We start from the raw sequence: 24,493 nt of genomic DNA, 5'->3' as shown, positions 1-24,493 counted from the left end.
GGCCTTTTGTCCTCAGGCCTAAGGAACTGAGGTGCCCCTGGGGTCCAGACTCAGGTTTAGCATCTCCCCCAAGGAGGCCCACCGACAAGAAGGGGGTCTCTTGGCACTGGCTTTGCAGAAAGGGGAGCTCAGGGGGTCCTGGGGAGAGGCTGGGGCTCATCCAAGCCCAGAGAAGACAGTCAGGTGAGACCAGGGATGCTGGGTCCAAAGCTGAAATGGCCATAGGGGTGCTGACACCCCAGCCGTGTTCTGCCTGCACCCCCAGAGGCCCCTTCTACTCCCTGCTTCATTCCCTTCCTCAGAGGCAGGTCTGCGGCTTGGCTGGAAGCTCCAGGGACTGAGGGAGCACAGCAGCTGTGGGACAGGCAACATAGCTAAAACCCGGCGGGCCATAGGGCCCCGCGGAGGAGGCCCCAGCAGGCGGACCAGGCTGCCCAAACCTCCCAACGCTCCCAGCCTGTTGCTTATTCATTCAGAGTGGGAAAGCGCCAGCCCAGCGGCCAGCCAGTACCGGGCTGGCCATGTAAGGCCCCCAGGCAGTCCTGCCTGTCCGGTGCCCTGCAGAGAGCCTCCTGCAGCCCTGGGCACCGCCCCTGCCCTGCCCTGACCCCTTGGCCTCGAAATGCTGTCATCGGAGGAGCCGTCCCGCTCGGGACAAGGCCAGCATGGACAAAGCTAGAGCTGGGGCAGGCAAGGAGCCGTCCTGTCCTCGAGGCCGTGGGAAGAGAAGCACGCACAGGAGTACACTCCTGAGAGCCTCTCGGTCCACCAGGCCTCTGCAGAGGGGCCACCATGGCTCTAGCCCGAGCTGGCTGGCAGCTGGGGGCCCTGGTGTGGGGCGCCTGCCTCTGCGTCCTGGTGCACGGGCAGGAGGCGCGGCCGGGGCAGGGCTCGGACCCGGGGCGCTGGCGGCAGCTGATTCAGTGGGAGAACAACGGGCAGGTGTACAGCCTGCTCAACTCGGGCCCAGAGTACCTGCCGGCCGGGCCGCAGGGCACCGAGAGTAGCTCCCGGGTGCTGCTGGCCGGCGCTCCCCAGGCCCCGCGGCGGCGCAGCCCAGGAGGCCTCCGGCGTCGGCAGGCCCCGTCGCTGCCCCTGCCCGGGCGCGTCGGCTCGGACACCGTGCGCGGCCAGGCGCGGCACCCGTTCGGCTTCGGCCAGGTGCCCGACAACTGGCGCGAGGTGGCCGTCGGGGACAGCACAGGCATGGCCCGGGCCCGCACCTCCGTCTCCCAGCAACGACACGGGGGCTCCGCCTCCTCGGTCTCGGCCTCGGCCTTCGCCACCACCTACCGCCAGCCGCCCTCCTTCCCGCAGCAGTTCCCCTACCCGCAGGCGCCCTTCGTCAGCCAGTATGAGACCTACGACCCCGCGTCGCGGACCTACGACCAGGGCTACGTGTACTACCGCAGCGGCGGCGGCGGTAGCGCGGCGGCGGCGGCGGCGGCCGTGGCCTCGGCCGGGGTCGTCTACCCCTTCCAGCTGCGCGCGCGCTACGAGGAGTACGGCGGCGGCGAGGAGCAGCCCGAGTACCCGCCGCAGACCTTCTACCCCGCCCCGGAGAGGCCCTACGCGCCGCCGCCGCCGCCGCCGCAGCCCGCCGACGGCCTGGACCGCCGCTACTCGCACAGCCTGTACCACGAGGGCACCGCCGGCTTCGAGCAGGCCCACCCGGAGCCGGGCCCCGACGCGCCGCCCGGCGGCGGCGGCACCTACGCCGCCGACCCCCGCCTCGGCTGGTACCCGCCCTACGCCAACGTGCCGCCCGAGGCCTACGTCCCGCCGCGGGCCGTGGAGCCGCAGCCCCCCTTCCGCGTGCTGGAGCCGCCCTACCTGCCCGTGCGCAGCTCGGACGCGCCCCCGCCAGGTGGGGAGCGCGGCGGCGCGCAGCAGGGCCGCCTCAGCGTGGGCAGCGTGTACCGGCCCAACCAGAACGGCCGCGGTGAGTACCGGCCCGCGCCCCGCCGGCCGCCCTCCCGCTCGCGGTCACGGCCACGGCCGTCCGTGGGCCTCCCCCGAGCTAAGTGAGGAATCCCCCCCACCCGCCTCGACAGCCACCGTGCGTCCCACCTCCCAGCCTCCCCAGGTCCACGCACCGTTGGTGGCAGGATTTGGCCAGGCAGGCCTGGGCTCTGACCCTGGCTGGAGGGGTCGGGGAGGGAGGGACTGGCCGGGCTTGGCGAGGAGGCACCTTCCAGACCTGGTTTGGGTCATCTGGGGACAAAGGGAAGGAGACCTTCTTCCTGCTCCTCCCTTATTTCAACAGGGCGAGTCTTCCACCCCTGGGGATGCCCTTATGCCGACCCCACAGGGTGAAGCAGGGAGCATCAGCGTCAGAAACCTGGGTCTTCAGGGTCAGAAAGGCCTTAGGGCATGCCCCTGGAGGTGTGGCACTGGTTTTGATTTTTAAAAGTACTGCGGCAAATACTACTTCTGGTTATTGAGTTTTCTGGCGCCCAGGCCAGTGCGTCCCTCATTTCCCTCAGCTCACTGTGGTGCTGGCCCTGGGGGAGAGCCCCAGGGGGGAGCTGTAGACATCCCTCCGTCTGTCATTTTCTGGGGGGAGGGGGCCCGTGAAGATATGACCCGGTCTTGGGAAGGCCCAAGCCATCTGTACATGAGAACACAGCGAAGGGGCGGCTTTTCCTTCTTGAGACGGACAACTCCACACATGCTGTTAGCAGGCGGGCTACTGTGGTGAGAGCCCGCTAGGGGCCTGGCCAAGGCTAGATGGCTATCAGCCCACCCTCTGCTGTCCTAGAATTCCCCTTTCTGCCTCTGTATCTGCAAGTCCAAAGTCAGCTGCAGTCAAGGTTTTCCGTTCAGTCCCTCCAGGCTGCAGTCAATGCCCCAGTTCTCTGCTCCCCACCAAGGTTGCCCGGCCAGGCTTGCCAGGTGAGGGCTGAGGCCCGCAGGGCCCGGGGCAAAGGCACAACAGCCCCAGACTTTGCCTCTCGGCCGCTGTCAGCTCAGGGCCTGCTGCCTTGTCTCCAGCCACACCGACCTGGGTGAGAGGCTGCTGCGGGGGGTGGGGGGCGGGGGGAGGGTTTCTGTCTCCCTCGGGGCTGCTGGAGTCCAAGGCTAGGGGAGAGGAGTGTCCCCACTGGTAGCACCCGCTGCCTCACATCCACGGCAGAGCACTCAGGTTGGGTGCTGAATCCCACCTGGAGAACCTGCAGGGGCCTCGGGACAGGAGCCGGATGGGGGGCCCTTCTGTGATGTGCTGAAGGATGCGTCCTCCTGCCCACCGTGGCCTCACCCACCTCGGGTCCTCACTGAGACTTGCTACAGCCTGGCAGCAGGGTGCTCTAAGCTGGGCATCCTCTGCTCCTAGAGCTCCTTGGAGGAGAGGGCATCCCACCTTATAGGGTGCTAAGCTTTCGAGGTGGCTTTCTGAGGATCCACGACCTCAGAGTGGGACTCCTCCGGAAGTGCCCCACTCCTGGGCATGGGAGAAATCAGAGGCGGCCAATGCCACAGCTCTGCTGGCAGAGCTAGGCCCGGGACTCAGCGTCTGTGAGCCAAGCCAGTGGGTTTTCCAGGGCCCCTGTTTGGCCTGACAGTTCCTGAAGTTCCGAGGCGACCAGCCAGGGCCAGGCCATGTGCGGAGCGGCGGTACTTGGTGCTTATCAGAGTCTCTGGTCTTGCCCCTGAGCCCCACAGTTCGTTTGGGGTTAAAAGTGTGCTGGTAAGCATCACATCCGGCCCCTGCTCTGGAGGAGGCATGGCAAAGGGGACGCGTCCGTGCTGTGATTGGGCAGGCATTAGAGGCATGAACTAGGGGATCCCAGGTGAGGGGCCTCCCCCGTCAGGGGCTAGGGGTTCAGGGAGGACTTCCCAGAGGAGGAGGTACCTTGCATTGCTGCAAGTGATGGCCATCGGCCCCTTCCAGGTGCTCCTTCCCCTAGTCATGGGGGGGGGAATTGGTGAGGGGATGGGAGGGAGTGTGGGGGCACAGGCTAGTTTGGGGCTCACAGAGAGACCAGGGAAGGAGCAGTACCTTCTCCCCCATCATTGACTCCCCCTTCCCACCCTGCTAGGCCCAGACCATGGAAAATCCCAGTTAGGAGAAGGCCAAGCCTTGTGCTTGAGATCAGACCCCCAGGCCTGGTGTGGGAGTCCAGGCAGATTCTCTGGGACTGACCTCATTCCTCCTGGCCACACACCCAGGGGTCTGAGGCTGGGTGCTGGCAGCCTGTGTGTGTGGGCGTGGATGTGTCCTCACAACACCAAACACATGTGCGCTCCGCCCACGTCCCTCCATGTTTGGGCACTTTCCAAGCGTCTGTCCAGAGCCCGGTTTATTCCTCTGGCGCCTGCACCCTCTTCCCTCCCACCCAGGGCTGGGGCTGCCCAGACCTCCTGCAATCCCATTGTCTCCAACTCTGCAACTTGTAACTGGAGAGAAGACCAGGAAACAGAGGCCCAGAGAGGGGCACATACTTTGCCTGGCTCTCAGCAAATCCGTGCAGACGCCTGGAGGGGGGCCGGCAGCTTCCCAGGCCTCGCCGTGTCCCCTGCACGGCGCCTCTCCCTCCACCATGGCCAGGCCCTCCCTTCCCGGCCTCCTATCCCTGCTCCTGCCCCCGCGCCGCGCCCCCCCCCCCAGCTTCAGCTTTTCTGAGCTGGTGGTCTTTGGACCAACTAAGGTGACTCCAGGTCTCTGAAGACCACAGCTCTTCCCCCAGGGCTCCCCCTTCCAGCCCCGGCCAGCTTCACCGGCCCTGGCAACCCTGTGGAAGCAACACGGAGCAGCCTCCCTGGCTGATGGCTGCGCCAGCTTTGTCTGGCATGGTCCTCCACCCCGTCCTCACATGGCCAGAGCCCAGGAGGAAGCTCTGGCTGCCTCCTCCCTGGTCCCCTGCTCCCAGCCTCTCCCTGGCCAGTCCCTCTACACGTGGGGCAGATAAAGCCCTGGAGTGCTGACCATATTATTCTCCTGCTCAAGAACATGCTGTGGCTCCTGAAGGCTTTCAGGACAAAATAAATGCCTTAGCCTACTGTTCCAAAAGCAGAGGCACCTCCTTCCTTTCCTTCTCCCTGCCTCACACCCCACAGACTCCTGGGAACCGGGCTGCCCCGGCCTGGAAGTCTCACCTCCTTGTACACCCAGAGGTGTTCCTAGCGTACTCCCCTCTCCATCTAACCTCCCGCACTCAAGAAGCCAGACAGGACCCCTTCGTCCCTGAGAGCAGTCCTGGCTCCCTGCCCCCATCCCTACGCCTAGGCCAACCCCCCACCCTTGCCTCCCCTTCTCCAGGTCACCTCCCTACCTCCACAGAGCTTGGAGTAGATGCAGGGAAGGACAGAAGCTGGCCTCTACCCAAAAAGCATCCAGAGTTCGAGCCCTAAGGAGGGGATGATAATAACAACCCGGCCATCTGCTGAAGAGCACCCCCTGAGCAGGGTGGCTGAAATGTGCACTGTCACTCACCCTCACAGCCTCCTGGAGAGGTGGGGGTAGTACTCCTCTGGCACAGTTGAGAAAGCAGAGATCTAGGGAGGCCTCCCAGCTGGCGCGGCCGAGCCGGAACTCAGACCGAGCCTGTCGTCTCTGCACTGCACCCAGATGACCCTAGGAAGACCCACACTCCACCTGCGAGCCAGGTGGGGCAGGCCAAGCACCTCGGCCTCCTCCAGCAGCTCTCTGGGCCTCAGTTTCTCCAGCTGCAGCCAGGGGAGGGAGAATGACACTAGCATTTGTGGGCACTTTACGCATCACAACCCTTAATTATCGTAGCAACCCCACGAGCCTGGTACCGTTCTTCATCCCATCTCATAGATAAGGTGACAGGCTCATCTGCTGATGTTCACACAGCCTCTTAGTCGTGAAACCAGGTTGTGAGTCTGCATGAACCCCCATCCTGAGTTCTTAACCACCAGACATAATTTTGTTCAACTTGATGTATTCTTGCCTCTCCTGCACACCTCATTTATTCATTCCTTCAGATATTTGCCTGTCCACTATGTTCCAGGCACTGGTTGTGACAGGCTGAGTCAGGACAGCGGATCTGCAAGGTTTTGGAAGCAGAGTCCCTTCCTGGTGTGGTGTTTGCAAAGACTTGCCATTCTCACTCCAGACTCCAGAACGCTTATGTCACAAGCACTTATATCGTGCTTTCTCGGTGTCTTCTACTCTTCCTGGAGCTTTATGATTAGAGTCCATTAATGCTCAGGGCAACCCTAGGTATTATTTATCTTCCCCATTTAGCAGATGAGCAAACTGAGGCTCTCAGGGGGTAAGTGGCTTGTCCAGGTCACATCACTGGTGACTGGCAGAGCCAGAATCCCAGCTCAGCCTTCCTTTCTCCTTCCCTGAGGCTGTCTTGGGAGCTCCTTCAGAAAGAAATGGAGTGTTCAGGCTGAGGAAGCTGTTGTGAGGGGTCAGACGAGCTGTGGAGACAGAGGGACCTGGGTCCTCTTCCTGCTCCCCCGTTCGGCAAAGGTCACTAGTGTCAGAACGAACAAGTTGTGTCCCCAACAGCCTCATCTCAGGCAGACTTCCTGTCTCCTCTGTTATCATCCGGTTGCAAGGCCACATCCTCTCTCCCCTGGTCTCAAGCTGGACCATCCCTGCAAAAAGAGATGGCTCCTATTTTAAATAACAATCATAGAAGCTGCTATTTCTCAAACACTGGCTGTGCACCAGACACAAAGCTAAGCACTGGATTTTCGTTTTCTCATTTAGTGGCCCCAGCAACCCCGGGAGGTAGAGAGTATCATCGCCCCCGTGGTGCGGACCAGGAGCCCGAGGCTAGAGAAGCTCAGTGACTCATCTGAGGTCTCAGGACATCGGCGGCCAGGCTGGGAGCCAGGCCGCCCCTCTGCCCTGCTGGACGGCCCAAGCCTCTCCACTCCTACCCCTCAGGGAAGGCTATCTCCTTGTTTCTCTCAGGTCTAAAACCCTGGAAAACCCAAATTTGGACTTTTGCCTTGAGTTCGCAGGCCCCATAGGCCTTTGGGTGGTAGCTGAGCAGGGTGGGGGATCATTAGGGCCTTAGGAGTGTCTGGCCTCCTCCCTTCTCTCCTAACCCCAGGGGTCCCCATCTCAATGTCCTCTCAGCTGTGAAGGCTCAAGCGTGCACGCACGCGCACACACACACACTCACACACTCACATACTCACACGGCCAGTAGTCCCAGCCTGAGTCCACCCCACTCCTGTCCAAGCCGAGAACACATGGAAAACTCCCCAGGGCAGTGCTGGAATGGCAAGACAGGAAGGAGCGGGGGGAGGGGAGGAGGCGGGTGGTCCGCCCAGGCAGCCCACACCTGCTTCCAATTCCCGTGCCGGGCATTCCTGCGGGGCAGCAGTCGGCTCGGCGGCCGGAAGGAGAGGCTGGGTCTGGTCCCCTCCCCTGCTCTGACCTAACAGCCTCCTCGCCACAGGCAGCTGGACCCAGAGGGCCTTTCTGTATGGATTCAGAATTACAGGGCCGGGGTTGGGCCTGGGTCCCTCTCCCCCTTGCTGACGAGCACTCAGGAACCGGGCATTTCAGCGTCACCTGGAAATGGGCTGGTGTCAGAACATCAGAGCAGGAAGGGACTCAGGTGGGGAAGGCAAGGTCCCAGAGGCCTTTGCCATCAAAGCCTCAGGAGACAAGCCCCCCTTCCTCCTCCTTGTAGACCGACAGCAACCATGGGTTGTCCAACCCCAAAACTAATCCTTTTTCAAAAGAAAGGACTTTTGGAATCAGTCCCAGCCTTTGCTTGATAATGCAGTCTGCTCAGGCAGACAGATGCCACCAGCCCCTGCAGCTGTTTGCCCCTGTGCTCCCAGGGCCCACAGGTGCCGGCCCCGAGCTGTGCACAGAGCAGTTAGGGGTGCGCCAGACCCAGGCCTGTCCTCACCAAGGTCTCAGCCCGCTGGCCAGAAACCAGGCCACAGGATGCAGGTGCCCAAGTGCACCACCCTCTCACGGGTCTCTCCTGCCCCCACCTGCTGTGCGCTGACACCTGGGCCCACAGCTGGGCAGCAGGCAAAGGCCAGTCCCCCCCCCACCCCCAGGGCTCTCCTCTGAGGATATTCATCCATTCAGAAACTATTACTGAGTGCCTTACTGCGTGCTGGGCGCGTCTAGAGCTGAGTATTCCTTAGCGAAAAGAAAGACACAAAACCCTTGCCTTTGTGGACATATTTTCCTGCATAAACATGATAAATAGGGAAATAATAGAATGTGGTAAGGATGTGGTAATAGAATGTGGGAAAGTAGAGATAACTAAGATCTGGTGTGGGTGGGGAGGGGGGAGGAGCAGGTTGCAAAGGTGGTGAAGGTAGGCCTCCTGAAGGTGACATTTGAGCAGAGAGAAAGGAGGCAAATGAGTGATGCATGCGGCGATCAGGAAGAGCATTCCAGAAAGGGGAAATAGCCCATGCAAAGGCCCTGAGGCAGGAATTCCCTGGGGGTTTCAAGTGTGCTCCGGTCTGTTTAGAGCAGAGCAGGATGGGAGTCAGGGGTGTGAGAGGAGGCTGGCCAGAGAAGCAGCAGGACCGTGGAGGCCCCTGGGAGGACTTGGGCTTTTACTCTCCCTGCATTAGGGAGCTACCGCAGGCTTTGAGCTGAGCAGTGACATTTAAACGGGGTCACTGACCACTACGCTGGGATGTGCAGTGGGGAGGCAGGCAGGAGACTGAGGTGGGGCTGGTAGAGAGATGCAGGCAGGGGTGATGGCACCAGGCAGGGCGCTAACATCAGAGGTGGGGGAAAGTCAGATTCGGGATCTAGTCTGGAGATGGAGCTCATGGGATTTCCCGATGGGCTGGACGTGGGGTCAGGCATTAACATGAAGGTCTGTAGCCTGTGCATCTGGAAGGATGAAGCTGCCATGAGCTGAGAGGGGAAGGCAGTGGGCTGAGCAGGTTTTGTAAGAAAGATGAAAGTTCGAGTCACTGTGAAGGGTCTGCGGGGCAGGGAGAGACCCAGGGGACAGAAGCATCCACAAAGGCTTCTGGAGGTAGGGGCAGGGGGCACCCCTGCAAGCCTCCAGGGGAGTGGAGAGCACCAGGGGCAGCAGGGGCCTGTGTTCACAGCAGGGAAGAGTGTGAGAGAGTGTGATGTGCAAGGAGGCAGCAGACCGGCTTGGCCAGAGCGGAAGGTAGCTGACCTCCCCAAAAGTTAATGTCACCCTGCTCCCAGCTCGGCCCCAGCCTGCATCCCGGGCAGTCACTGAACTAAGCAAACACTCACAGTTCCCCTTTTTGGAGCTGGGCCCTGCCACACAGGGGGGTGAGGCGGTCACTGCCCCTGGACTGTCTCTACCCGTTGAGAGGGGGCAGCAGACGTGTGCTGGCGGAGGGGTGGTCAGGACTGACAAGGTAGGCTTGGGGGCCTAAAGACTGTGAATCCCTGCAAGGTCGTGTGTGTGTGTGTGTGTGTGTGTGCGCGCGCACGCGCGCGCGGAATTCCAAGACAAGGCACCATGGCGTCAGAGGCCGGGGTGCGAGGGAGCTGCCTCCTGAGCCTTAGGGCTATGCGATCTGGAAGGCTCCATTAAGGCCAGGCCAAAGAAGGCCTTAGCTGCACCCTGAGAAGTCTGGGCCCGATTCTGTAGGCGGTGGGGAGCCCCTGCGGGTTCTGGGCCTGGCCTTCTGGCTATCACAGCTCCTTTGCCTGGGCTGGGACTGCCCCTTCATGGCAGGACGTAGCGAATCCCGCAGCCCCCTTGCCAACCCGCTGGTCACACAGGTGCGGCCCCACCAGGCCAGCCCTGACAATTGAATGTCCTGATTATGAGATGATGATTTCATAGGGCTCGGAGCGGCCAGCTCCCCCCCGGAGGCCCTGCCGGCTCATCTTTATGCAAGGCCCAGCTCTGTGAGCTCGCGGCTTTCCCTACCTAAGGGCTCCTCTGGAGGCTGGCTGCGGAGCCAAAACATCCCGCCCCACACATATCTCACAGCCCGCTGACCGGTTCCTGCTGGACCTTGTTTATCCCCCAGCCCCGGGCTCAAGAGATTAGGGCGATTTTGCATTCCACTTTCCTTCATCTGCTTGTGAGCAGGAGGCCTGGGGAGGAAAAAGTTCAAAGGAGCCGAGGTTTATGGAACCCACAGAAAGGGGGAAGCCAAGAGGGAAACAGGTGAGGTGTGGGCAAGTGACAGGAACGTAACCACAGGCCCTCTGCACTGGGCGGCCTCCAGGAGCCGCTGAGCAGGAGGGACCAGAGTTCTTCTGAAGCAGGAAGGATTTAGGTCAGACAGTGGGAGAATTTCCTGGCTGCTAAAGTATTGTCTGTAGAGGTTGTAAGAGGTCTTGGGCTCTTGCCCGAGGCTGGGGAAGAGACTGAGGAGCTCCTGAAAATCATCTCCCAAGTGTTTTTGGAGCCGTCGAACTGCCGAACTGCCTACTGCTCACAGGCAGGTTAGTGTAGTCTCTCCATCATCCAGATGGGGAGACTGAGCCTAAGAAAAGGGAAGGGTTTATACACCAGGGGATTGAAGGAAATGGCAAACTTGCCTTCTGGAGTCCTTCCCAGAGAAGGCCCCAGCCAGGTCCTGCCAGGGAAGAAGAGGGAGACAGGCCTCAGGTTCCCGCAGGCTGACATGTGGGCCAGCCTGGGGTGGGAGCATGGCAGGCTAGTCCTGAGCGCCTTATGAAGGGGCCTGGATCTCCCCCCCCCCCCCCCCCCACCCAGAGGAAGCTCCAGGGATGGAGCAGGAATGCAGAATGCAGAAGGTCCTTATCCTGGGCTCTGGGTCTTGCCTGCCCTGGAGGGTCTGACGGGGCCCCCTCCAAGGCTACCTGCAGAATGGCCTTGGGACCCGATTCACTTACACCCACCCCTCCCCAGCAGAGCAGCCTAGCTTCAGCCTTCCCAAGGGCCTTTACTGCCCTCTGCCTCAGTGTCCCTCCAACCCTGGCCCAGACTGCAGCCTGGGTCCCTGTGGGCCCAAACCCCATGGTCAGCACTTTGCTTCTGGGGAACAGTGCCCACAGGGGCCTGGCCCAGAGCTCTTCCAGGCCTTAAGTGGGATAGAGGACAGTCAGAGCTGGAGAAGTGGAGGCAGTGGGGCCTGAAGAGGGGGCAGGCCAGCCCCAGTTCCCACAGAAAGTCTGTGACGGAGGGTAAGCAGCAAGGCTCCTGTCTCCCTCCTGGGAGGGGAAGGCGGGATGCTGATGAGGGATTCCTTGGGTAGCCTGAGCAAACCGTACACCTGGACTCTCCGTGGTTGGCCCTACCTTGGGGGCCCAACACAAGAAGACTGGCCGTATTAGCCACGGAGGGCGCACACTGTGGATTCCTATTTAGCCATGACAAATCATGAGCTAGGTAGACCTTAAAAGTTCATACGTTGACTGAAAAATCAAGAAATGCAATGAGATTCTAAGACAGTATCACTTATATACTTCAAGAATGCATGCCTACCTCCAACACACTGCGGATTTTATACAGAGGTACACATGTTCAAGGATATCCGTCGGAGGGTCGGGTGATGATGATGGTCAAAAAAAAAAAAAATGTTATTCCAAGAGAGGGGCCTTGCCCAGACCAGCGATAATGGTTAGTTTGCTCTGACGTGAGAATTATAATTAATTCAGTGTCTGCATTTAGACAAATGGGGGTCTCTGGGAGATGTTCTCATTGGAACCCACTTTATATAGAGTCTCCAGTGCCAGGTCCCAGGGCTGGATGATTCCATATTTTCTGGATAAAAGATTCCAGCCCCTCCTCAAAATGACATCTCCACGACTGAGGCTTCTCCCTGCTGAGTAAGCCTTACCCTCTCTCAAGGACCTTCCGTACACTTCTTGGGGTGGGGGTTGGGCACATGGTCCCGCTGCAGCTGCACCTCAGGCAACATGGGCCATCTTGCCTGGAGGGCCTGGTTGGACCCCCTAAACCAGAAACAGCAAACCAATCCCCTATCCCTCCATCCACAAGCCCCTGCTCACTCCTTTCCTCCCCTGCTTCTAACAACACAGGGTGCCCTCCAAGTCCCAGCCCCCTGGGGCTGAGAGCCCAAGCCTGGGGGCCCACTGCTCATGGAAGCTAATGGAATACCTCATAGGAGAGCAGGTGGAGAAGGACGCATTGTTCTAGCTGAGGGAGGGGCCTGCAGTGCCCAGGGACCTCTGCAGGGGGTCCCCTCCTCTGACCGGGGTAGGGGAACCCAGCCTGAACTCCGAGGCTACTCTCTTTTCCAGCAGCTTCCCCCAGTGTGACAGAGGTGGAGCATGGCCAGGGGGAGCCAGTTAGGAGAGACACAGGACCTCTGTGATGGCCAGAGATACAGAACAAAGAAAATAAAATAATGGTAGGAGTGATTCCATTTAAGGTCTAGAAAAGGTATAACTCTCTACAGTGATTAGAAAGCAGAGTAATGGTTGCTTGGGGTGGTGGAGGAGGTAAGGGGCATTAATGGGAAGGAACAGGAGGGAACTTTCAGGGATGATGGAAACAATGCAGAGCTTGATGGCGGCCGTAGTCACACGGTTGCCCCATTTGTCAAAATTTATCAAACTGTAAACCTTAAGTCTGCATTTCTGTGATTAGATTATACTTCCAAAAAGCTCATTTTTATAAAAAGAGTAGTAAGTGGAGTCCTGGGAGGGGGTGGGGAGCTTCTCCTAGGGCTGCCCCCACTCACTCTACAACCATGGGCAAATTCATCGCCCTCTCTGAGCCTTGGTCCCTCCAGCACCTCCATGTGCCCTGGTGTCTTGCGGGGGACAGGGTGCAGAGCACCCTCAATCACTGGGACAGTAAAACATTAAGCCACTAATCGTTAAAGAAACTTGCCTGGCAGAGGCCAATGTGATGGGGCAAGCAGTCAGCCCCAAAGCATGGTAGGTTGCCTGCTAACGGGGTGAGTGGGACCTAGTCCCTGCCCTCAGAGCGTGCAGAGTCTGGGGGGGAGTAGACCCAGGTAAGTACAACGAAATCTAATTGTAGATCAAGACGAATCTAGTGGTGGGACAGACCTACGCGCGGCCTGGAATAGCACTGCCAGTCAGGGAGGACTTCCTGGAGCAGGAGGTACCTGTGAACCTGAGATTCATCAACAGTAAGAGGAAGATGGTCATCTAGGGCCAGGGCCAGGGCTCAGATTGTGAGGAGCAGTTCTGAGGTGTCTGTCCGTAGTCTTCCTCCCAAATCCCCACATGTAGGTGCAGATGCCCCTCCCCCGTGGCTTTGGAACTTACGAAACAAAATAAAACAAAACCCACCCACTCAGTTACAATAAAAAGGAGTCATGATGTCAAAGCAATTCCTTAAAAACTTTTAAGTACAGAGTTTTTTAGTACGTAGTCTGGGGACAAACAATGAGTTGGGGGTTCAGAGTTGTTGACAGTATCCAACCTCAGTGTGTTTGGACTCGGTACAGGACCAGGGTTGGGGCTCAGTCATAGGCCAGGAGGGGCACCAGCCCTCGCTGGCCCTCAGTACCTCTGGCCTCTTACTCAGCTGGCTCTTCGAACTTCCCTGGACTGCAGAGCCAGCTCCTGGAATGGCCTAGAGAGGAAGGGTCGGGCCAGAAAAGCTTTGAGGAGCCATCTGTACATTGTTTATTGAAACCGGGCCTGGGGTGGGGGAGGCAGGCCGTCTGGTGCCAAGTACTGGGTCTCACGAGGCTTCAGGCCCAGCGAACCCACCCCCACATGCTGCTGCGGGAAAGGCACTTTGATGATAGGGAAGGGGACCACTCCTGTCTTCCTCACTTCCCCCCACCAGAGGCTTCCGGGTACCAGAGGGTGAGAAGTGGCTTGGCAGCGAGGTGGGCCCTTGCTTTGAGGGCCCAAGGATCCCCGGGGAAATGACTGCAGGCATTCCTGGAGCTTGAGTAATGGGACCTCGGCTGGCCAAGACGGCCCCCCTCAGCCAGGAGCCACCTCATCCTCACCCACCCTTGTGCTCCAAGCTTCCTCTTCATTCCGAGTAGGTGAGATCATACCGGCTGCCGGGACCAGGCTCCCGCGTGAGGCCCAGGCCCAGGGTGAGCCGGGCTGGGGTCTCGGAGCCCAAGGGATGGGTGTGTGAGGGTCTGCCTCACCTTCGGAACCTGAAAGCTGGCCAGAGGAGCTGGACTGCTGTCTGTGTGCCTCAAGCCCCCGCACCTTACTTGCCCCCCAAGAGCAGAGGGCTTGGAAGAAAGTCAAGAGCAACCTGTAACCTCATGTCCTCGCTTAACTGCCAGAATCCCGGGAGCCTGAGGGCGAGGGGACAGAGAGGCCCCAGGCTCACTCACCCTGAAGTCGATGGCCAAGCTGGGGGAGAGCCCAGGGCTCTGGAGTCCCCTGCCCACCTCCCAGCCCACCCCGTGCCCCATCGCTCCTGCACTCCCAGCGACCAGAGCAGATCCGTTCCTTTATTCCAATGCAGACGGGGTCTGGACATGTGAGTTTGGTGTCTGCAAATTCCTAATAACGCACGCTCCCCGGGACCACCGCAGGCACGGAGGTGGGGGAAGTGCCCGATGGACAGGCCCCTGGCTCTAGCATGTCCCAGGAGCAAGTGATCACGGGGTCTGAGCAGACTCCAGACTTCCCCTGGGCCCTGCAGGGGAGGCAGCCAGGCCCCTCAGGTTGCAGGCCAGAGGATGTAGACAGGCGAGGGTGCGGTTAGGTCTGGGGGCCGATGGCAAGAAGAAAGAAATCCTGAGAAGGTCGGGCTAGGTGCCCAGGCCGAGAATCCTGCCCTGTCAGCAGCCCACTCTAGGGATGTGTTTTCCCGCTCGCCCTTCCCTTCCTGCCCACCCCGCTTGTGCCAGCCAATACTCACCTGGCTCTGCCCGTGGGCTTTCTGGGAGCCACTTGGGGCCAGAGCCCAGGGCTCTCCTGGGGATTCAGGAAGAATGCTGGCTGCAGAGGGCATCTGGGGGCTGGTGTCCAGAGGCCTGGCGAACAAGGACATGGAGGGAGTGCCTCTGTCAGGAAATTGCTTGGTTCACTCAGTCCTGCCTCCAGGCCCCTGTTCATGCGGCTTGCCCTGCCAAGTGTACCCTTCCCTGTTCTCTGGCTCACCAGACTCCATCCTGCCTCCCAGACCTCGCTCCTGTCCCAGCTCTTCCAGGGGGTCTCAGAGGCTCCCACAGCACGGAGCTCCAGAAGTGAGCCCCCGTTCCCTGACCTCCTCGGCCCACGCCTGAGCCCAGAGGGAATCGTTCCAATCACACCCCTAGCTCAGGTTAGGAAGCTTCTTGGAAGAGGCGACAGCCTGTGTAGAGGAAGGAGAATGGTAAAGGGCGGTTGGGGCTGGGGAGGTCTCTGGGCATTAGCTGTGGCCAGCCTGACACCCCTCCTCCATCTCTCCTGCTCCATTGCCAGGTCTCCCTGACTTGGTCCCAGACCCCAACTACGTGCAAGCGTCCACTTACGTGCAGAGAGCCCATCTGTACTCGCTGCGCTGTGCTGCGGAGGAGAAGTGTCTGGCCAGGTAAGGGGCCGAGGCTGAAGTGTGGAACGTGGAGACAGTCTCTGGGAGTCACCCAGAGCCCGTGCTCATGCCAGCCAGGCTGCCCACAAGCCGAATGACCCTGGTCAAGCCCCTGAACCTCTCAGGACCCGGACCTCTTCGTCTGTGAGTCTCGCCTACCCCCAGGGAGCCAGGAGGGAAAGGGGACAAGCGAGCATTTCCATATGGGTCACGATACAAGGACCTTTGCCATGGCACTGAGGGTATGTGTTCTTCCAGTCAGGCAACTGAGGAGCAAAGAGGAACTAGAACCTTCCCGCTCTGAGCTGCCCCATGAGAAGGTGCTCCCACAAGGACACAGGGAATTCCCCCCAGTGGGGGAATAGCCTTCAGGATAGAGGGCAGCAGTGCGGAACCGTCTCCACGGAGGACAGGTTGGCTCTCCAGCTGGGGCAGGGAGCACGATGACAAAGAGGCCTCAGTTATGTGTGGCAGTGGAGAGAAAGGGCAAGGAGACCAGTTTGCAAGACCGAGGAATGGGAGCCCAGCTAGCTCTCCCTTATTCCTGGGTGATTCTCCTTCCTGCAGAGCTTGCTTCTGAATGTATTAACCGTGAATATTCTGTTCAAATACATGCGCTTCGGGGACATCCCCCTGTGCTGAAAGAATTAAAGATGACGTCGTCCTGCCTCGTCTATTGACATCCCTCTATGTTGGAGAGCACCTGTTTTTCTTAATTACTTGCTGCCTTTTTTTTTTTGTTTTTGTATTTGTATTTGAATTCTTTATTTACTTTTACTCTTAAGTATCTGGGAAGCCCTTTGGAATCTCAGCATTTTCCCAGTTACGGAACTGCTCACGCGCAAGGCGTGATCTATCCATAACAAGATAAGGCACTTGCACCAGAATGTAACTTTGCTCACTGCTTCCTTGGCCCAGAATGTCTTGCCTTTGATCGTGGTTAACCAAAACCACGGAAAGCAAGACCACGGATAAGGGGGTCCATTGTACCACTCAGTCGGCCTGCGCATTAGGTCTGGTCTTGTCAGTTGTCCCTGGGAAGAGAGCATCCTGATCACGTTCCTGCTACAGTCCCTCCAGCAGGGAGCACGTCAGAGCCTCCATGGCACTCCACCGAGGCTGAGTTTTGAGGAGTTTGGGTCAAAGCCAAATGATCGCCCCATCTTCACGGAGCATCCTGCGGGCCCAGACCCAAGCTCCCAGACGGGCTGGGGAGCCGGCAGCCCGGTCCCTGTCCTGGTCCGCGGGATGACAGGACCCAGCCGCAGAGAGTGGGAGGAGAGCGGGTGGGAGCGGCTCTCGGGCCGGAGCTGTCGGGGGGTAGGTGCGAGGAGGAAAGGCCGGCCGGCCGGGCAGCCGAGGCAGCGGGGCGTGGGGCACAGACCTAGAGAGCCGGCAGAACTGAAGCTGGGGCAGCGGGGCGCTCGGGAGCGTGGGAAGTACCGGCCGCAGAGCGCTACCGGTGCGCAGAGCTGCCGAACCCGGACCAGCAAGGGACTCGCTCCAAGTCTCAGCGCGGGGCTGTGGCCAAGCTGGGCCTCGAACCTAGGCCCTGATGGGTTCCCACGGTGTGCTGAGCTGAACAGAAGGGCAGGATTGAACTGAACAGAGGGAAGGCGGAGGTTTTGTTCCAGCCCAGACCCAGACGGATTCCAAGCCTCCGCCAGACAAGGCCAAGGGCCTCACGTCCTGGCCGACAGAAGCCTGCACCGCCCGTTGTGCAGACATCCTCCCAGAGAGCGAGCTAATCCCTACAGCTGGCCGCCTCCTGCCTCTGGCTTCGGGACCCAGACCTTCCTGAGTGCCAGGGAAGTGCCCCTGAGGCCGGCCAGGACAGCTGTCAGCAGTCCTCCGGGGAAGGGCGGAGCCTCGGTCAGCCCCTGCGCAGGCGCGCGCGAGTGTGTGTCTGTCTGTCCGTCTCTCTCCCCTCGCTGCTGCCCCTCATTCCTCTCTCGCGCCCCTTCTCTTCTCACAAAGTCCGTCTCGGTTGGGAATTAGGGGTCAGCAAGTAAATTGTGAGCCGGCGGTCTGCAGCAGACTCGTGCTCCCCAAACAGAACAGGGCAGGTCGCTGGCCCGGCAGCCGCGCAGTCGGGGAAAGGTGGCCTAGTCACCCCGACCTAGCTCAGGGGGCCTGTGGGATCAGGCTGGGCCGTAGGAGGTGCTGTTAGAGCTCACAGGCAGTCAAGATGCCTCTAAGTGTGGCAATCAAGGCAGACTTCCTGGAGGAGGGAACCTGAGTTCCCTCCTAGGAGGCCTAGGAGGCTGGGTGAGTTCTGGGTCAAACGAACAGCATGGGCAACAGTATAGATTAACAGGAGTGAAGTCTGCTGGAGAAACAGTGTTTGGAGCTGGAACCCCAGGATGTGTGGGGGAGCCGCAGGGCAGACAGGATCGGGAAAGTGAAATGGCTTTGACACGGAAGAGCTCGAGCTCGTTTCTTAGGCCCGTACCTGAGACGTGGCATACTTTGGTCAACAATCAGGGCTCCGTGCACTTACTAGAATCTCCTGGATAGGGCCACTTTTCAAAAGCCCTCCAAAGATTTTGATATGCCCCCCCTCCCCGAGGCTGCCCCCAGCAGAAAGTCACCTGCAGGTGTGATTGTCCTTGTCAGGCCTGATGCCACTTGAGAAAGGCTTCCTTGGTAGCTGCCGGCCACGTGCTGGAAGCCAGAAAGGAGGGGACCGCCCAGCCCGTGTGCTCAGGAGAGTTGGGGAGAGGCCTGAGCCTCAGGCACAGGACGGGGAGTCAGCGGAGAGGATCTTCAGGGACAAGTCGGCCCATTCCGGGTGTTGGTGCCGCGGGACCCCGCCCCACGCCGGTCTCTGCACCTGTCCCTGCAGCACAGCCTACAGCCCCGAGGCCACCGACTACGACGTGCGCGTGCTGCTACGCTTCCCCCAGCGCGTGAAGAACCAGGGCACCGCGGACTTCCTCCCGAACCGGCCACGGCACACGTGGGAGTGGCACAGCTGCCACCAGTGAGTGCCCCGCCCCCCACGCCCCTACACCCCCCCAACCCCCGCGGGCCGGGCCGGGGTGGGGGCCCCCTCGGTGCCTGAGCTCCTCCCCCCAGTTAGTGCTCCGGGAGGAGCTGGTGCTGGTGGGAGGGCCTGCCATGGATCCACCCCCAGGGCAAGGGCTCTTTAGCTAAACTCGACTGGAAGAGGATCGGTCTTAAGGGACGGAAATGTCTAGAATACAGGGAATGGCCCATGGGAGGCTAGTCCAGGTGGGAGCCCAACAAGGAAGTGAGGAGTCCCAAGGAGGTGCTCTCCAGGGTGATCTGGCTAGGAGGGGAGCCCCAGAGACACGGCCCCGGGGGACACAGGGGACCAAGGATTGGTCAGGAGGCTGGCCCGTCTCAGGAAGCCCAGCGGTGACTAGGCCCCCTTCTCTCTCCTCCTCCTGTCCTTTGACCCCAGACATTACCACAGCATGGATGAGTTCAGCCACTATGACCTGCTGGATGCAGCCACAGGCAAGAAGGTGGCTGAGGGCCACAAGGCCAGCTTCTGCCTGGAGGACAGCACCTGTGACTTCGGCAACCTCAAGCGCTACGCGTGCACCTCTCACACACAGGTCCGGCCGGGCGAGAGGGCCAGGGCGGGGACCCAGGAGTGCGGGCTCCTGGCCGCTCCGCTCAGTGGGAGCACGGGTCTTCTCACCCATCATCAGGTCACCACGGGGTCCCTTCCTGCATCGCTCCCAGGCGTGTCTGCCCCTAGAAAGAAAGGAACATTCCAACAAAGTCTAGATGGCATGGTGTTCCTTTGCCTGTTTGTCCACCCAAATCCGTCTTCCTGTCAGTCTGTCCAGGCACCTATAGAGTGTCTATCTATCCTGCCCATCTGTCTCTTCATCTGTTCCTCCATCCGACTCTCCAGGCATCCCCCTCCTTCAGTCCCTCCCACCTGGCTGTTACTCTGTCCCTCCCTATTTTCTGTCTGGTCCATCCACCCAGCGGGCTCTAGAAGGGAGGAAGGAGGGGCCCAGACTGCTGGAGTGGCACTGGGTGGCTCTGAGGAGTGCCCAGCACCCCAGCCTTTACTCCTGTCCCTTTTCCCAGGGCCTGAGCCCCGGCTGCTATGACACCTACAACGCGGACATCGACTGCCAGTGGATTGATATAACCGACGTGCAGCCCGGGAACTACATCCTCAAGGTGGGCCTCCTGCTCTGGGGCACTCCCTCCTACCTGCCGCCCCGCTCCGTGTCCCTGCCTCTGGGGTGCGCTTCGGCCTCGAGGGCATCCCCTCGTCCCCGGCTGCGGAGCCAGGGGCCATCACGTCCCGGCCATCAAGCGGAGGTGTCCTCTGCCTGTTGGAGGGTCTTAGCCTCAAGCAGGCAGAGGCTCCCTTTCCATGAAGACAAGGAACCTTGGGCCCAGGTGTGGCGATGCTAGAGGTAGTGACGCTGTCCTCCTTGGGGGACAGAGGACTTGGAGGGCTCTGCGGTGGACCCCCTGTCTGCAGACGGGAGGCTTTGTGCCATCCGCAGGAGGATGCTGCCGTGCTCTGAGGGGGACCTGGCGCTCCTCACAGGGACCCCCGCAAAGCCAAGGGCCCCTGGGACCAAGAGTCCCGTCTGGCCTGACCCCCTTCTCCAGTGTATGCTTGCTCCAGTGCCACTTCCCTTGGGGTGGGGTGGGAGCGAGTAGAAAAGCATGTCAAGGACACACAGCCCATTGTGGTACGTCCATGCAGGCTGCGCAGGGCCCGGGGCGTCGTGGCCTCCTCCATGTAGCTGCGAAGCAAGGGCAGGGAACCATTCTGCCCCTGGACCCGCTGCTCTACACCAAGAGCAGGAGACGGAGCAGTGAGCAGTGAAGACCGGCTTGGGAGGCGCTCTGAGCCGCATGAACACGGCCTGCTGGGAAGGCTGCATTTGGAACACAGCAACTTGGGGGCCTCTGGTTACAGCCCCGTCCCCAGCACCTCCCAGCAGGCTCGGTGGCCCCTCTGCTCAGACTCAGCCAGGGGCCAGGGTTGTCAGGGGTCTTCTCCTTCCCGGGTTCATCCACTCACCACATGTGTACAAAGGCCTCTGAGTTCCAGGCACTCGGATTCAAACCACATCAGTAATGCACACTTCCTGCCCTGGGGGAGTGTAAAGGATTTAAAAGTAACATGTTCTTAGATGTTCTGCAACTGTAAATCTGGGTGTAGCCTACCCCAGTGCAGCCAGTTAATCCAACATTCAGAAGGCTTCCTTGTGTCCCGACAGGTCTTCTGCAGACAAAAGGCACAGCTTATGCCTGGGCCATCCTCTTAGTGTCAGGCATCCCCGGGTCCAGGGCGGGAGATGCCCCTGGCAGCGGACAGCCCTTGCATGGGTCATCTCGACAGACATGTGTGGTCAAAGGGTGCCAGCCTCGGACTCGGGAGACCAGGCCCGGGATCCCTGCTCGGCCCCTCATTCACTGCTGTGATCCCTGGGGCAGTGATTGAGCCTCCCCAACCCTGAGCGCCCCACGCAGGGCCCCCCTGGCCTGGGCTCTGGCTCTGGGGCAGCTTCCCATCTTCCAATAAGAGTGACCTGGTGATGTTTTCTTCGACCACGAGCTGTCTCTTCTTCCCTCTCTCTGCATTTCTCCGTGTCTCTGCGTCACTGGATCTCTGTCTCCATAGCTCTTGGTCTCAAGTGGTCTTTCTCCTCCTCTCTGTCCCCTCCATGTCTGTCTGTGTGCATCTCCACCACCTTCCCTGGTGACCAGGTGAAATGCAGCCCCCCGACCAGATCCCTTTCCCCTCTGTTCCCCTTCTTCCTCAGGTCCACGTGAACCCGAAGTACATTGTGCTGGAGTCTGACTTCACCAACAACGTGGTGAGATGCAACATCCACTACACAGGTCGCTATGTTTCTACAACAAACTGCAAAATTGTCCAGTAAGTGCTGCCCCAGCCCCTGTCCTCCCTGGGGAACAGGCGGGGGCCACGTGAACCACACAAGGTGCCTGCGCTCTGGGTCGCCTTCCCAGCCAAACACGGCTGCGCGGGCGGAGCCTCGTCCATGCCCACCCCAAGCTGAGTGCTCGTGGTGGGGCTCCAGCCGCAGGCTGTTGATCTGGGGCCAGATTGTGCGGCTCCCTAAGCTCTCCCAAGGGGGAACCAGCAGCAGGAAGCGGCATACTTGGGGGGGGGAGTCTGTCTGTGACATCGGGCAGGTCGCCTCACCTCTCTGAACTACTTTTCTCAACACAAAAGAGGCCCCTTCCCAGGTAGGCTTGTGAGATTAAAAGAGTGAAAGGCCTGATGTCTGGTGTTGGAGAACCTTCCCAGCCATGCCCCGTGAATGGCAGCTGCCTTACCAACAGTGTCTGTGGCGAGTGGATTCAACGAAACAGTCCCAGATTAGAACTGATGCTGGTTGGGATGAGCTGCCATCTGGGCCCAGGTATACCCAGAAGCTGAAGGACTCTGGCCCAGGCCTTTGGCACATGGCTCCAGGACAGGGGCTCAGTTGCCACTGCTCTAGTCTGTCTGTCTTCAGTCTGGCTCCTGATTCCTCATGTGAAGTACTTTGCAGAGGTACCTTCTGCTTATGAACTCACCAAGAAACAGCACCCCGCTCCATGGGAATTTAAAATGTTTGATCGGCTCAAAGCAACTCTTTTCCATTAAAACAAAAACAAAATAAAACAGGAGTAGTCCTAGAACTTTAGTCCATCAGCTGGGGGACAAATGGCAGAGATTTCAAGGCCCAGAGAGACAAAAGCACATGCTTATTAATGATTGACAGGTATGAAGTTTAGCCTGTGACCAGGCTCAGGGCTCAGTGTGTGCCCAGGATTAGGGCTCAGTGTGGGACCAGGATTAGGGCTCAGTGTGGGACCAGGATTAGGGCTCAGTGTGTGACCAGGCTCAGGGTTCAGTGTGTGACCAGGATTAGGGCTCAGTGTGGGACCAGGATTAGGGCTCAGTGTGTGACCAGGCTCAGGGCTCAGTGTGTGACCAAGATTAGGGCTCAGCGTGTGATCAGAGTCAGGACCCTTTAGCTGCAGCCACTAAGCTAACCGTTCACACACACACACACACACACACACACACACACCCCACCACCACCACCACCACCACCACCCTGTGTATATTAAAAATGAGAATAGCAGCCTCTAGTTCAGTATAGAGATTAGATTCCTCATAAATTGAATTTGATCAGAATTGTCCAGGTCACAGAGTATGTTTAAAACAACTGACTCCTGCCCCATCCTTGGTACCTTGGCTCTTTCGTAGGCCTGGGTTTCTGACCTCCTCCTCCCTCAGGTCCTGTCTCATTCAGCCATTCCCAATTCAGGGGTCACCTAAATGGTAGAGGGTTTCTGGGAAGCAATTCCATGGAAGGAGACAGAGGAAGGAAGGAAAGGGCATGCAAGAAAAAAAGGCGGCCAAGGGGTGTGCAGGGAAGCAGGGAGCCTACATCCCTCTCTGGTCCTGCCTGCCACTGGGAAGTGTGGATTGAAACAGCATCCCATTTCCCGGCCATGCCATGAGCTAGGCCCCTCAACACGGCAGATGGAGAAGCAGCCCCGTGCCCCCCTCTAGCTCCCCCGGGGGCCTGCAGGCCAGGGAAGGCAGAGGCCCTTCTTTCCAAGCCCTTTACATAAGTGCTTGGAAAGGCTCAAGTCTTATTAGAGCGTCTCTGGTACCCTGACCGCAGGCAGGCGGCCGGGCCAGCGCACAGGAAGCCGGACACAGTGTTCCCAGAAAGGCCACGGGACTGACGCCTGTGGCTTTCGGTCATGTTTCAGAAGAGGAGGAAGGAGGCTTTTTTAAAAAGCACTTTGTTAGAAAAAACAAGACAGTGTTCCCAGACAGTAGCGTCTCTACTGATGGCCTAGAGAACACTGTGGAACTCAGGGCGGTGGGGGGCGGGGGGTGCTGAGACGGCCCCTGTGTGGGTGGGGGAGGCCCGGACACCCCTCTTCTGGAGGCTGGGGCTGAGGGTTCCACCGCGCCTGCCCTCCCTCCCTTGTGGGATCTGGGCCTCCGCGGGGCACACAGCTGAGTGAGGGGCCTGCCCCGCAGCTACCATTGACCTGCTTGCTTTCTTTCCTTAGATCCTGATCTCGCAGAGGATGGACAGACGGCCAATCTCCCCACTTCCCAAAGCCGGCCAGGCTCCCCAGGAAGCCTCCTGCCAGGACTGACCTGGCCCCCCCACCCCACAGGCAGGGGCAGCTGGAGGCCACAGGCATCCCTCCCTGCCGGCCTCAGGGAGCAAACGCAGACCGAAACCACAGGGATTCTGGATGCCAGGCCCAATTTTGTACTTAACTCTTCTCGACAATGGTATTTTGTCGGTTGTTGGTTTTTATTTTTTATATTTTGGCCATATCACAGAGCAAGATTGCCCAGGCCTGGGCTGAATAAAACAAGGTTTTTCTACTCTGTGGTTCTGCACTGTGGCCTGCCGACTGGGCTGGCCAGAGCAAGGTCGGGCTCAGGGGACGTCCTCGGGCTTCCTCCTTCCCCTAGCAGAATGTGGCAAGGACAGCCACCACCTGTCAGGACCGCAGCTTGACCAAGAAGGCATCCAGCCCAATGTGGAAACCCTGTGGCTTTATCCCAAGGCCAAGCCCACTGTGTGGCAAGGGGCCCACATCCCTGAGGGTGGGACCCTGGTGCCAGGGTGGGGGCAGCTCTAGCCCACTCACCCCTGCTCAGGGTCCCCCTCCTCCGCCTCCCTTCTTCCTGCAGCCTCACACTCCCACCCCCTCCCTTTCTCACACCATCACTCACTCTACCAGCCACCCACTGCCGTACTCGAATACTGAGTACCTACTGAATGCCGGGCCTGTGCTGAGGCTGCGCCTCAGTCTTGCTGTCAGGGAGCTCACAGGGAAGGGGGGAGGGTGTTCACCATGCCTAGTGAGACTGAGAAAAGGGAGAGCCTTCCGTAGGCAGGTGGCGTCTCCGAGGAAGGGAAGGGACAAGAATCTACTTGGCTCAGGCTGAAGGGGGTGGGAGTGGGAGGTGGAGGGTGACCCCATGGCCACCGGCCCTCCCTCTCCTGCCCTGGCCGTGGTATCCCCAAGGTCCCGGACACTGGGTCGGGGCAGGAAGAAGCAGAAGGAGGGCGCCTCTCCCCCTCCCCTAGCATGAGCCCTTAGGGTATCTC

The 24,493-nt window shown here is 59.7% G+C and overlaps 1 protein-coding gene across 2 annotated transcripts; it reads left to right on the top strand.

The window, feature by feature from the left end:
- Positions 1-482: 482 nt before the first annotated feature.
- LOXL1 (lysyl oxidase like 1) lies at positions 483-23,760 on the top strand. 2 transcript variants are annotated; one of them, XM_036080462.2, is made up of 7 exons: positions 483-1,942; positions 15,266-15,374; positions 18,220-18,357; positions 18,802-18,958; positions 19,446-19,541; positions 21,149-21,264; positions 23,433-23,760. In XM_036080462.2, exons 1-7 carry the CDS (start codon positions 793-795, stop codon positions 23,437-23,439), a joined length of 1,773 nt encoding a protein of 590 aa, XP_035936355.2. In that variant the 5' UTR covers positions 483-792; the 3' UTR covers positions 23,440-23,760. The 2 variants fall into 2 exon arrangements, with proteins under 2 accessions (XP_035936355.2, XP_035936356.1); XM_036080463.2 differs by lacking the exon at positions 483-1,942 and adding an exon at positions 14,075-14,336.
- Positions 23,761-24,493: the final 733 nt, after the last annotated feature.

This window comes from Halichoerus grypus, chromosome 8 (genome assembly GCF_964656455.1).
Source record: "Halichoerus grypus chromosome 8, mHalGry1.hap1.1, whole genome shotgun sequence".
NCBI lineage: Eukaryota > Metazoa > Chordata > Mammalia > Carnivora > Phocidae > Halichoerus > Halichoerus grypus.
The sequence above is the reverse complement of the archived record's forward strand: the minus strand, read 5'-3'. Positions and strand labels throughout refer to the sequence as shown.